At 34.6% G+C, this 13,640-nt stretch overlaps 1 protein-coding gene across 3 annotated transcripts in view; it reads right to left on the bottom strand.

The window, feature by feature from the left end:
• Window positions 1-1,842: 1,842 nt before the first annotated feature.
• LARP4 (La ribonucleoprotein domain family, member 4) overlaps window positions 1,843-13,640 on the bottom strand; it is a 56,938-nt gene continuing 45,140 nt past the window's right edge. For 2 of the 3 annotated variants that reach the window (XM_008568970.1, XM_008568972.1), the window contains exons 11-16: window positions 13,239-13,451; window positions 12,534-12,582; window positions 10,161-10,322; window positions 5,818-5,942; window positions 5,539-5,707; window positions 1,843-4,313 (exon numbers count right to left, since the gene is read on the bottom strand). In XM_008568970.1, coding sequence (XP_008567192.1) covers window positions 3,975-4,313; window positions 5,539-5,707; window positions 5,818-5,942; window positions 10,161-10,322; window positions 12,534-12,582; window positions 13,239-13,451 — 1,057 coding nt within the window. In that variant the 3' untranslated portion in view covers window positions 1,843-3,974. Of the gene's footprint in view, window positions 4,314-5,538; window positions 5,708-5,817; window positions 5,943-10,160; window positions 10,323-12,533; window positions 12,583-13,104; window positions 13,452-13,640 lie in introns of those variants that run through there. The other variant, XM_008568973.1, reaches the window with a different exon arrangement.

Raw genomic sequence — 13,640 nt, 5'->3', positions numbered from 1 at the left:
GTTGTGCTGCAAAATTGAAAATAAAAACACAGCCTGTTGATATCTGAGTTACACTTTTAGGAACTCTCTACTCAAAGATTCATAAAAAGTTCTCAGCTTTTAAAAATAAACTTTAAGTTATCTAATAATCAGGTGAATTTTAAAAGAGAATTTACTCTCAACTTGAAAACAAATTCTCTTTTAACTTCTTAAATCAAATGTCCTCATTCAGCTAATGAAAACTGAAATGTCTATGTATCTTCTTGGAAGCTCGGACTAACTACATCAGCATATGCCAAAAAGCCTAAAGTTAAATTAATGGCCACCAAATTGTAAGGAAATATAAAAAATTAGAAAAAACCCATCATATATTATAGTTAAGAATTTATAAAAATCCCTCAAAAGAAATACACTGTCCTCTTTTGAGTTTTATCTTTTCTGTAAAAAAACAAAAAACTGGTACTTTTAAAATGTAGTTAATATATATTGCCAACACAAATATCAGAGACTTAATCCCAGTGTTGTTCAACTGCATCAAAGTAAAACCAGTGGACATTTAAGCCAAGAGACTAATTATTAAGGCCATAACTAATAAGAAAGTGTTCAGTTAAGTTTTAAATACCTTTTTTTTTTTTTTTTTTGGCAGCTGGCCGGTACAGGGATCTGAACCCATGACCTTGGTGTTTAAGGCTGTGCTCTAACCAACTGAGCTAACCAGCCAGCCTTAAATACTATTTTCTGTTCCAGCAATTTTCTTCTTCTCATTTACACCAGCGAAGATGCTAACATTCCATCTTTAAGCCTGTTGCAAAGCAAACCTAGTTATTTCAAAAGAAAAAGGAATGTGAAACAATATTCAAGCTACCTTAATTTTAGGAACAAAACAATAAATCAGAATTCTGCATGTCATTTGATCACCTGCAAACTGAGCATATAAGACGACAAAAATAAACCTACGTTACTAAAAGGTCTTATCTTCCTCCAAAATCCAGTTGAAAAAAATTTAGATGGATCACTGTTTTAAATGCCAATGTCCATGTTTGGCAAAACTGAAATTACTCAGATTAGAAACAGGACTTAGATATTATAAAAACCTTAATTATCAGGATAGAAAATGGAGAAAGGTTTTGCAATGTCTCTATGGACCTTGTCTATGAAGCACAAGCTGGTGACTCTTTTCTCTTCATGCAGTAAAAACTATGGTAGAAAATCAGTGTGCCAACATTTGATACCATTTATATCTACTTTTGGCCTCCAATAGCCCAAGGAAATGTTAAGTCCTAAGGGTGAAGAGAAATACTTGATATTTAAATTCCTCCAACTAAAGAACCAAATAAATAGTAGAACTACAATGAATGCCAACTCTCATCAGTTACAGAGTAATGCTGGGAAAAAAATCCAACAGTTTCACACAACTCATGGGCACCATTTAGAGACAAACCTTAAATCTGCCGTAATAAAATAAATGCTAAATACATACTGTAAATACATATATAATGCACACACACACACACACACACACACACACACACACACACACACACACACACACTCTTCCCTATACATCCCATCAAATGGAAACTATTAGATGTAATGAGGCAAATTAAATTAAAAACGCTGTATTCTATAAAAAAGTAAAAAATGGTCATGTCTTTAAATTAAATTTCTACTTTCAAAAATGATTGGAGGAAAAGCAAAAACACACTTGCTTTCTTCCAAAAGAAGGCTCCTTTCTTGTGTTTCAATTAGAACCTTTAGATTTCTAAAGTTGGTGGACTAAGAGTAAATCACACACAAGCATACAAGTAATACAAGCCTACATCTGTGACACATTGTTAAATTAAGTTTATAATCCTTACCAAGTGATTTTTACAAAATGTTTATTCTCTTAAATTCAATGCATTCACAGGGTGTTAATACTTTAAATGTTTATCATTTCCACCAACTGCAGCATTATCTAAGTAAACCAAAATAAGCACTTTTATCATAAATGTAGTCAATGATTATTAATACTTTTTTTTAAAACAGGACCTAAACTTTCTCCAAATTTTAGCACAGGTAGTTTTATTGTATGTTTTATCTAGCAGATGATTAAAAAAAAAATAGTGTGTAGAAATGAATAGTTTCAAACTATGTAAATATAATATACCATGTTATCAATCCAACAAATCAAAAGCAATTGCCAAGTTGAATAATAAGTTACAAAGAAATAATAATTCTGGCTTGTACAGAAATGTGCAGTGTTTTCAAAGCTCTTAACAGTTATCCCCTAATACAAATCTCCAAAGCTTAACTTAGAGTTGGAAGATGAGTTTCACAGTAATGTAATTTTAACCTCCATTTACATTCATTTTAATATATTACTAAGATGTTTACTCTATGTCACAATGGTGCTTTCCAGTGTTCACAATTTACAGTTTCAATTTGTACATATGTAATTCACTAACATAAGGGACAGTTCTTACTATTACAAACTATCCCTAAAAAAACAAAATAAAACCCCACCTTACATACAACTTGGAACATGGTATGACTTAAAACAGATTAATGCAACATGGTTTTTAATATTTTAGCCATTTTCTAAATACCAGCATGTAAACTTGCTTATTTAATATTTGAGAGCTACAACTTTTTTCACTGAGAAATTATGCATTAATTTTCTTCAACCATCTTTCTCACCTTAACTAAAAAATCTCATGACTTGCTGGTTCTGTTTCAGTGAATTCCAAACTGTATTTGGGGGAGGGGGGAAAGGGAGGGAAGGAAGGTGACAAATATACTGTAAACAGAAAAAAGTTCTCCCCAAAGTAAGCCTTTTAAAACCTTCTTCTTTTTACTTCTACACTATTTAACACTTCAAGAGTCAGTTACAATGCTTCATCTTTAACACTAACACAATAAATTACTGTAGGGTCAATCTGCCCTACCATTCTGGAACCTAAAATGCTAGACATGTGAAGTGATGAGTAAAATACTTTAATGTTCAATTCTGAAATTTAGAACAGTTATATGATTTCACTAGACTGGTCAAAGCAGTTACAAACATACAATTCAGCCGATGTTGGTTATTTTGCTTTAGGGGGTTGGGCAGTCAGAGAACAGACAGTAACAAATGAAATAAAAAAAAAAAATTTGTTTCCCATTTTAGGGGGGAAAAAGTCACACGGTAGTTTAAACCTCTGAAGTCCATTTGACCTATCCACTTAGGTCTAAGATGCAATTTTCAGTTTTTGAATAACCCCCATTCTTTCCTTGAGTATCAAACTGATTGGTAGTCACATCTCCAAGTACAATCAACTTAACAGCTTGTTGAATGAAAATTAGTAAGGTCAAAAAGACAGACTAAATTTCAAACTAGAAAAAAAAATCTACTCAAGTATTACATTCAATTTTCAAATCATTTACTAAGATGACAACAGATTTGCCTTCAATCACTCTTATACACACTCACACCCACAACAGGCACCCCAGCCACTGATCTGCTTCGCAACACAAGGCCATATAGTCAGAGATGTCATTCTTCAAGCCAAACTTTAAATAGATTAAAAAAGGTAATTTCTAATTTTACAGAAATGTTTCTTCAAAAAATATTTTCTCTCACTCCCTCATCTCCTATACTGAAGGATGTATAATTTTTTTTTTCCAAGCTAAATCTGAACCCTCAAAAATTGATTCCAGGCAGAAAATCTCTGCAAATTAAAATCAAAAACAAAAATAGAAAAATTATATTTTTATATATGTGTGTGTGTGTATATATATATATATATATATATATTTATACTGATTGGAATCCTCCAGCATTTAAAAATCACTTTAGAGATGAATTTTGGAATTCTACCGCTCACAACGCCGAAATACATAATGATTTAAGGATGTACTTTCTCCGGTTTCCTTCCTAGCTATCCCCTCCCCTTCAAAACAGTTCAATATAGCCACGGCTCAAGTTTAATGGGAAGAGAGAGAAGAATTTGAATAGTTTTTTTTTTTTTTTTTTTTTACTTTGGTGATCTGGGTGGCACATATTGCTCTTTGCCATTACGTCGAGTCACTCCCTGAGGTATAGCTCTATGGCTAAACTGACGTCTCTGTTCCCTGATTTTTCCAGCTGCTCCCCTAGGAACGGTATTGCCTCGGAAGCCAGAATAATCCTTGCTAGCCCTTGCTTCTGGTTTCTCATGTGGTTTCTCAACAGACTTTTCAGAAACTCCATTCTCTTCATTTTTGGTGGGAGACACTACATTGGAGCGAAGTTCCCGAAGTGGCTGCACAAGAACTGGAGATGGCTCTTTAGGAGGCTTCTGGCACACTTCAGCATAACTTAACTTTCGGGGTTCCTTTCAAGTGATGATAAGAAACAAAAAAAAAATTATGGTACACATTCTCTAAATAATAAAGTACAAAAAGGATCATGTTAAACACAAGAAAAGCCTAAGTTATCTTCTAAGAAAGGGCAATAGGCACTCTCATCCACATTGTAATCTTCCAAAAAATATATATGTTGAAAATAATAAAAAGCCTTAGAAATTTATTTATGATACAATAATTTCACTTGAAGAATTTATCTGAAGGATGTTCATGTTAGCATTGTCTATAGAGATGGAAGAACTGGAAACAACCTCACTGTCTAACAAGGAAGAACAGATTAAATCAGTAATGATATGTCCACATGATAAAATAAAATGGTTCCGCCCTCTCTTCCCTTGCTAAAAAGAACCCCAAAAGAGAATCCACAAGAATCTTGGCAGAAGAGTTGGAAACCAGTAATATATTAATAGAAGACTAATTAAAAGTCTTTGTTACCTTGACTGAAAAAGGTGGAATAGGAGTGTTGTGAGAATAGAATAAAGCACCTAAAGTGTTTAGTGCTCGTCCTAGCACATACTAAGCACTCAAATGGTAGTTCTTATTCTATTATTATCATTAAATGAGAAGATAAAATGTTAAGCTATACAAAAGAATGAGTTGTACTAAACTACTATTAGTTATATCACTGAATAAAAGGATTAGGGGTAAATATTGTGGGTTTTTTTCCTGCTTTTCTGTATTTTCCCAATTACAAAATTATGAAATGATTCTGGAACTTGAATACAAGTAGCAGTGGGACCCTCAATGGGGTCATAGACTTGTTATGCATCATACATACAAGAAAAAGAATTTCAAGAAGCTCAAGAGCTCTTTACATTAGCCCCAAAATGAAATAACCCGGATAAGAAATAGGCTTCACTTTACCGTAATATGATCAGAAAAAAGGAAAAAGAAACAGAATGTAGCACCAAGGTCAAGGGCTCAGATCCCTACCTTGGCCAGCTGCCAAACACCTCGCCCCCTCATCCCAAAAAACCCCTGAATGAATAGTAAATTCTCCTTCAATATGACTAAAACTTCTTGTCTCTTCATAGTACCCTTAGATTCCTTTAGTTTCTTTCTGATGCAGGCAGCCCCAATATGGGCTACTTCCAAATGACTCTGCTCTAATAGAGATATGTGTTATGTGAAAAAAACTTTTTATTATCTAATCTATTATATTTTTTCTCACATAAAGTAAACTCTCCAAGTTACCTGTAGGGCCATGGTTACAGATGCATTTATGTTACTATTACATGGTGAAGCAGTATTTGCCCTTGATGGCTTTGCAGTACTTGGGGAAGACACTGGTATAGTCATCTGGTTGAGAACATCCTTCTGCACAGTAGAATCGTCTATTAGATCCTTTTCTTGCTGAATTGTGCTAAAGAAAAAATAGCTTGACATTAGATTTAGTATAGGACATAGGAAGAGGTAACCGTTCAGAGAAAAAAGTAATTTAATGTGGAAGACCTTCCATACTGAAACTTGTACCTTAATGCAGGAAGCTCAGCTGCACATGGAGGACTGGCACTCATACTGGGTTGCTGGGCAGAAGGGCAGTCTGTCTGCTCATCCTCTGCAGGCACTGGGCGACTAACTCTCAACTCTTCATTATCCTTAAAGTCAAAAGATATTTCAGAATTACACTTAGTCATTTTCCCAAAGAAGATATATGAATGGCCAATAAGCACATGAAAAGATGCTCAACATCATTATTCATTAGGGAAATGCAAATCAAAACCACAATGAGAAACTACTTCATACCCACTAGGATGGCTATAATAAAAAAGACACACATTAACAAATGCTGGTGATGATATAGAGATATTAGAATTTTCATCCACTGAGGATAGCAAAGTAAAATGATGCAGCTGCTTTAGAAAACAATTTGGCAGTTCTTAAGAAGTTAAACATAGAGGGGCCAGCCTGTGGCTCACTTGGGAGAGCGTGGTGCTGACAACACCAAGTCAAGGGTTAAGATCCCCTTACCAGTCATCTTTAAAAAAAAAGTTAAACAGAGTTATCATATGACCTAGCAATTCAACTCCTAGGTACTCTAAGTAAATACCCAAGAGAAGAATATGTTTACACAAAAATTTTCATACAAATGTTCATAGTAGCATTATTCATAATAGCCAAAAGGTAGAAACAAGCGTCCATCAACTAGTAAATGAATAAACAAATGTTATATATCCATACAATGGAATATTACTTGGCAATAAAAGGAATGAAGTACTAACATATGCTTCAACATGGATGAAACTTGAGGACATCATGTTAAGTAAAATAAGCCAGTCACAGAAAGACAAATGCCATATGATTCTACTTACATGAGATAGCTAGAGGAGTCAATTTATAGAGACAAAGTAGAATGGTGGTTGCCATGGGCTAAGGAAAGGGGGAAACAGGGTGGTGGTGTTTAATGGGTATAGAGTTTCAGTTTTGCAAGATGAGAGTTCTGGAGACCAGCTGCACAACAATGTGAAGGTAGTTAACACTATTGAACTGTACACACTTAAAATGGTTAAGATGGCAAATTTTCTGTTATGTGTGTTTTACCACAATTTTTAAAAGGGAGGAAAAATAACCCCCAAAACAAGAAAGAGCCCTAGAAATTAAAACTGATTGATAAAATTTAATAGGATTAGAAGGTAACATTCAGGAAAACTTTGTAAAAAACAGACAAGAACAAAGATAAGAATTAGGAAAGCCAAAACAAGAAAATCAGGTTCAAACTATAAGGTTCAACCTCCAATCAGAAATTCAAGAAAGAGAGAAGAGAGGTGAAGAATTTATCAAAGAGATAATACAGGAAAATTTCTATGCATGGAAGAATATGAGTTTCCAAACTGAAAGGGAACACTGAACATCCAGTACAATGAATTAAAAAAACAGCCATACCAAGACACATCATCATGAAATTTCACAGAATATCAGGAATAAATAAAAGATCTTAAAAGCCTCCAGAGAGGGAGAAAACAGGTCATAGAGATCGAGACCAAAAATCAGAACACTTAGGTTTCCCAAAAGAACCTCTGGAAGCTAGATCATTTCCTAAGCAAGATATAAAAAGAACAAACCACTAAAAAAAGACTGATAAATACGACCATATTAAAATTAAAAACTTGTTTTCATCCACAAACACTAAAGAATGAACAGACAATTTGAACATTCATAGCAGCATTGTTTATAATGGCAACAGCTCAAATGTCTGTCAACAGTAGAATAAATGAATAAAGGTTATATTCCTATAACAGAATATCACACAACAGCACAAAATTAACTACAGTCATCTGTATCAACAATGATGAATCGCAAATTACAAAGAACAAAATAAATAACAGAAAAATACATACTGTACAATTCCATTTACATAGTGTTCAAAAACAGGGACACTAAACAATATATTGTCTAGGGCAGGGGTTGGCAAACTAAGACCTACAAGCCAAATCTAGCCTGCAACTTGTTTTGGTATGGCCCGTAAGCTAAGAATGGTTTTTAAGTTATTAAAGGGTTATAAAAACAAACAAAGAATATGTGACAGTACGTGGCCCATGAAGCCTAAAATAATTACTATCTGGCTGTTTACAGAAAAAGCTCACCAACCCAGAATGATAAAACTATAAAGAAAAGCAAAAAAAAAAAAAAAAGTACATTATCACAAAGTCAGGGTAATGTTTATATCTAAGCAGGTATCTAAGTGGGAGGGACAGGGAAAGAAGATGAAGGACTGTAAATAGGGAGGGGATACATGTGTCACTGCTAAGATACTCTGGATGTTTACAGCCCATAATTTGGCTTGGGATTACAAGGGGAAGTACATTTTACTATTATGTGTGTGTATATGTGTGTGTATCACAGCTCACCAAATTTAAGGAGCCTTCAATTTTAAAACACACCAGTATTCTATGTACTACAAAGAAAAAACACTGCCACTTAAACTATGATAGCTTTTAATTATAAGACAGCCTGATTTCTGAAGATGGTTAAAACATGAAAAAATGTATATCTTAGAACTGATGAAATAACTATTGTATTTCACAATATTTTTTAATGAGGGAAGACAGTGAAAAAATACCTTCAAGGGCTGGCCTGTGGCTCACTCGGGAGAGTGTGGTACTGATAACACCAAGGCCATGGGTTCGGATCCCTATATAGGGATGGCCGGTTAGCTCAATGGGTGAGTGTGGTGCTGACAACACCAAGTCAAGGGTTAAGATCCCCTTACCAGTCATCTTTAAAAAAAAAGTTAAACAGAGTTATCATATGACCTAGCAATTCAACTCCTAGGTACTCTAAGTAAATACCCAAGAGAAGAATATGTTTACACAAAAATTTTCATACAAATGTTCATAGTAGCATTATTCATAATAGCCAAAAGGTAGAAACAAGCGTCCATCAACTAGTAAATGAATAAACAACGGTCCCCGGTCCGGTACGGGGGCAACACTGAGGGTTGTGATCTGTTGCCGGACACGGAAAAAGACAAAAAAAAAAAAAAAAAAAAAAAAAGCCTTCAAAATTCTGAGGGAAATGATTTCTAATAGAGAATTCTACAGAGATAAACTACTGATCAAGTATGAGACCAGAAAACCATTTTCAGAATGCAAGATCAAGAAATGTATATGTCATGACCACTTATTCAGGAAGCTCTGGAAGATGTGACCCACCATAACATGGAAGAGTGAGACAAGAGCAAGAAGAAAAGGGAATCTAATAAAGGAGAGTAAGGAAAATTCCCAGGATGATGGTGCAGAGAAACACCAGGAAAACAGCTAGGCAGCAGGCCACTGAGAGTGTACAGGAAAAGAGAAATAATCATAGTATACTGTGAGTCTTGGCTATGAAAAAAAAATGTAATGCTTAGATATGACTTACAAATGATGGCATGTCCTAGTGTAACTGGCAATGCCTTTTACTTTCTTAGCAATACTAAAATAATGGGAAAATTACAATTGATATCTTAGGTATGATGAAGTACAATATACTTGGGGGATGGGAAAAGTATAGATATGTTGGTTTAAGAGAGCTAAATCTTTAGCTTCTAGAATGTAAAGTTAATAGACAATATTTAAAATTGAAAAATCAAGGGAGAGCAGTAAAACCATGTTAAAAAGAAATACAGGGATAAATGTCAGGAGAAAAAGCTAAGGAGCTTAATGCAGTTGTAGGGGACTACTGTTTTTTTCATTACAAGCCTACATATACTATGTACATGTACTGTTATAATAAAAACAAAAACTGAATTGAAAAAGGTGGAAAATAAGAAATTTGTGGGATATGAGGATTTCAGATATTGACTGGTCTATGCTCAAAAAATATTGTAGGATGGAGTATCCCAACCTTTTGACAACTACCCTCCAGTATTTAAAAGACCAAGTGTACCAAGTTAGCTTAGAATTTGTTTAAATCACTGGTTAATTTATAAGCACTTAGTGGAAATGACACCTTCCATTTAACCTGCATTATTCATTCTACCAAGTTGAACTGACAGATCCAAAGACATACAAAGGTTAAGAAACATTTTATTGACCTTGTGTAGCTTTACCATAAATCTTTTCAGTACACTCAAAGTAAGCTGAGAACTCCATGAATAAAAACTATGATAGAAGGGCTGGCTGGTTAGCTCACTTGGTTAGAGTATGGTGTTTGTCGGTAACAATTAGGTCAAGGGTTTAGATCCCCATACTGGTTCGCCAACAAAAAATGAACAAAAACTATGATAGAAAAACACACTAAGTGCAAATAATAATTTAAATAATAACCCTGAAAACGAAGCTTAAATATGATCCCATAAGATAAGAGAAAACCATATTGAATGCATCAATGTTTACCTTTTCTTTGTAGACACCTTTAACAACATCAGACATCCTATTCTCCAAAACAAGTTCACTTGCCATTCTTGATGAACTTCCAGGTAGAGGAGGAAAATTTGAGGCTAATAAGTCAAACTTTGGTGTTGGAGCCTTTGTTTCAGCTGTTGAAGGATGGGGTCTCTAAAAGACACAAATCATAAAACAGGACACAGGCCTATCTCTTTCTCTAATTCTGTGCCACAGAAGCAAAAAGCTGCAAGGAAAGAAAGAAACAAACAAAACCTCTACCCCAATGCACAGAATGATCTTCCTATAAATTCTTGGCTTCTCATCTCAGTTGACCTCTCATTAGTCTTTATTGGTCCTACTTATCTTCAGTCAGCTCTATCCTCTTCTGTTTCTTTTACAAACTTTGCAACACTCCTTAAACCTTCAAACCAATTTCCATGCTTTTCTTTCTAAACTTGCCACACTCCCTTCCATTACAAAAATAAAAACAAACAAAAACTCCACCTCACCTAAATTTGCCTCATCTCTTCTCCTTCCAGACAGTCTCAAGACAATATCCTTCCTCTATAATGTTTGAAAATCTCATCTTTCCTTTCTGTATATCCTCTGACAGCCTCTCACTTGTATCTCCTCCTCCACTTCCTCACCTCTGTACTCATTGCTCCACTAAAATTGTTTTGGCAACAATGTCTACCACAATGCAAAACTGCTTTATTTTTCTTGACTTCACTATAGCATTTGACATGTTAATCATTCTTTCCTTTGGGTGCTCATTCTTCCCTTAGCTTCTCTGATACCTCCTTCTTTCGGTTCTTCTCAGATCTGACAATCATGTGCTCTTCTCTCCCTGCCCACTTTTTAAATTTTGATGATTTCCAGTTTCTGTTTGGTTACTATTCTTTTCACTTTCCATATTCTCCTAGGGTGATATTCATTACCCACAGCTTCAACTACTACCTATATGCAAACAACTCTTAAAAGAATCTTTTTCACTTTTTGGTGGTGATGGCTGTACAACTCTGTAAATTTATGAAAAATCACTGAATTGTATACCTTAAATATTTCCAGTCCAGGCCTTTACCTGAAACCCAGACATCCATTTGCCTATTAGCCATCTCTACTCAGATTTCACTTAGATACCTGAAATAACATAATTAATAATCTAATTTTTCAGCCCCAAGCTACTACTATGTTTCTCAAGTTTCCATTCTTGGACCTCTTTTATTACTCACTCTTTAGAGAGTACCCTACATAATCTCATCTATTCTTATTACTTCAATTACTACTTGTAAGCTTACAAATCCTAAACTTTATTTCTAGCTAAGATCTCCCTCTATACAGCCGGTCTCCTTTTTCTCCACTCCAACTTTTAGTCCTTAATCCTGACATTTCCAACATATCAAACAGACCCTAAGCTGAATCTCTCCTCTCCCCAATTTTTGAGGACCACTTCAGGAGTCACATAGACCATTATAAATGGCATGCTAAGATAAAGAGTCATTGCCTAGTTTCATGACTGCCCATAATATAGAAAGTAATAAATGAAAAACAACATCGTTTTAAAAGGTTCAGTTTGCCCTAAAGACTATTCTTTGTGTTATAATGCAATCCATTTTCTTCTTTGAAGATGGATTTCTGCTCACTACAAAACTCTGTACATGTAAAATAAGCATTATCTTACACATTTATGATCTATCTGTAAATTCTAGAGGGGTTTTCTTGAGACCTCCTTGCCCTCCCACACCATTTTTATTCCTCAACTCTTTTGTCCCAAGTTAAGAGATGGCAAACCAACGGAGTTTTAAGAGTGAATGATATAACCTCTAAGACTGGAAGAAAACCATCCCCCAACCCCAACAAAAGAATTAAAAAACCAAAACAACACACTCTGTAAGGCTATAGATAAACAGAAACTTCTGTTCACTGTTTGTGGGAATGAAAATTGGCAAAACTTCTATAGAAGACTATTTGGCAACAATTATTGAATTATGACCCAGAAGTCCCATTTCTAGGGATTCTCTCCTTCAAATACAATGCACACATGGCAAATAATGGTTGTATAAGGATATCATCACATTGTTTTAATAGCACTGTCTGTAAGAGCAAAAGATTGAAACTACTTAAATGTCCATCAATAAAGCAATAGTTAAACATTTCATATTTTTAATTTAGATATTCAAATAATATTTTTTAAAAGTGAGCAACACAAGTCAAACTCCTAACTGTGTGTGCTTGAGGACGGTATGTGAGTAGTGGTAGGCTCTGTTTCCCTTTGCTGAATACTATAATCAATAAACCTAGAAAAAAAAGACAAGTCAACGACACAATAAATCACAAAAGAAAAAAGTTTGAATGTTGTAATTAAAAGTTAAAAATACTTACTGGGATCCTGTCATCTTCTCGTCGTCTTCGACCTCTGAAAAGAGTTCTCCTTTTAACAACAACAAAAAGAGAGTGGGACAACTCATAAGATTCCACAAATATACATACTCTATCAAAGATGGATAGATTTATATTTAAGTACCTATACTTTCTATATTTGGGGCTACACTTCTCCATTATTATGAAAAGATATATATTATTCTTCTGAAGGGATCCTGAGCTACTTTACCAAAAACTTTACCTACTACCACCACCACTACCACGAAGTGAATTGGGCCCGTTTTTATTAGCAGCACTCCCTCCACACCAGAAGCATATTAGGGTTTGATTTAGGTACAGTAGGCAATATGTAATTCTACTCCAATAGTTTACAAGCTGGAAGAAATTAAAACTATAAGGTAGATGAGTATCTTATTTTTCTAAGCTGTTCTTTCCTCAGCTATAAAGGAAAGCTATACAGTTTCCTCAACTATTAAGAACTTCAGAATAACTTTATAAACCTCTGATTCAGAGCTATATTCTACATAGGTAACTCCATATTTCTTTAACTATAAAAAACTATTAACCCATGTTCTGCAAACAATGTATATAGCATAACCATATACTGATAACTAAGTTAAACAAAAATCACCAGATTATGGTTTTCAAATATTCAGCATGATCACATTATGATCAAAGAATTTTCATATACCCATATTTCCTTACCTGCCCCTACTATAGTCCCCATTCTGTTCCATTTGTGAAGTGGGAGTCTCCTTTGGAAGATAAGTTTGCTCCTGATGTCCTGTTACTGTAGGGTTATGCCGTTCAGTTGGAAAGTTCCTTAAACTAGATCTGTTCAATGGTCCATCTCCCAATGACACAGAGCCCTCTGTTGATTGTTCTGAACCACTGGATGACCTAAAATGAGGCTTCACACTACAAAAAATATAAGAAGATATATTTGAAAGGATGAAAGGATAAATCGAGACAGAAAAACTTTCAAGTTAAAAATTGGCTTTTGTTGCACTGATTTTCTAAAAATTAAGTTAAACATAAAAATGTAAACCTATAAAAATGTAACCCCTTTGGGCCGGCCCGGTGGCGCAGTGGATAGTGCGCCACCGG

This window comes from Galeopterus variegatus, unplaced genomic scaffold (genome assembly GCF_000696425.1).
Source record: "Galeopterus variegatus unplaced genomic scaffold, G_variegatus-3.0.2 Scaffold455, whole genome shotgun sequence".
In the NCBI taxonomy this organism is placed as follows: domain Eukaryota; kingdom Metazoa; phylum Chordata; class Mammalia; order Dermoptera; family Cynocephalidae; genus Galeopterus; species Galeopterus variegatus.
This window is presented reverse-complemented; position numbering and strand designations above follow the sequence as displayed.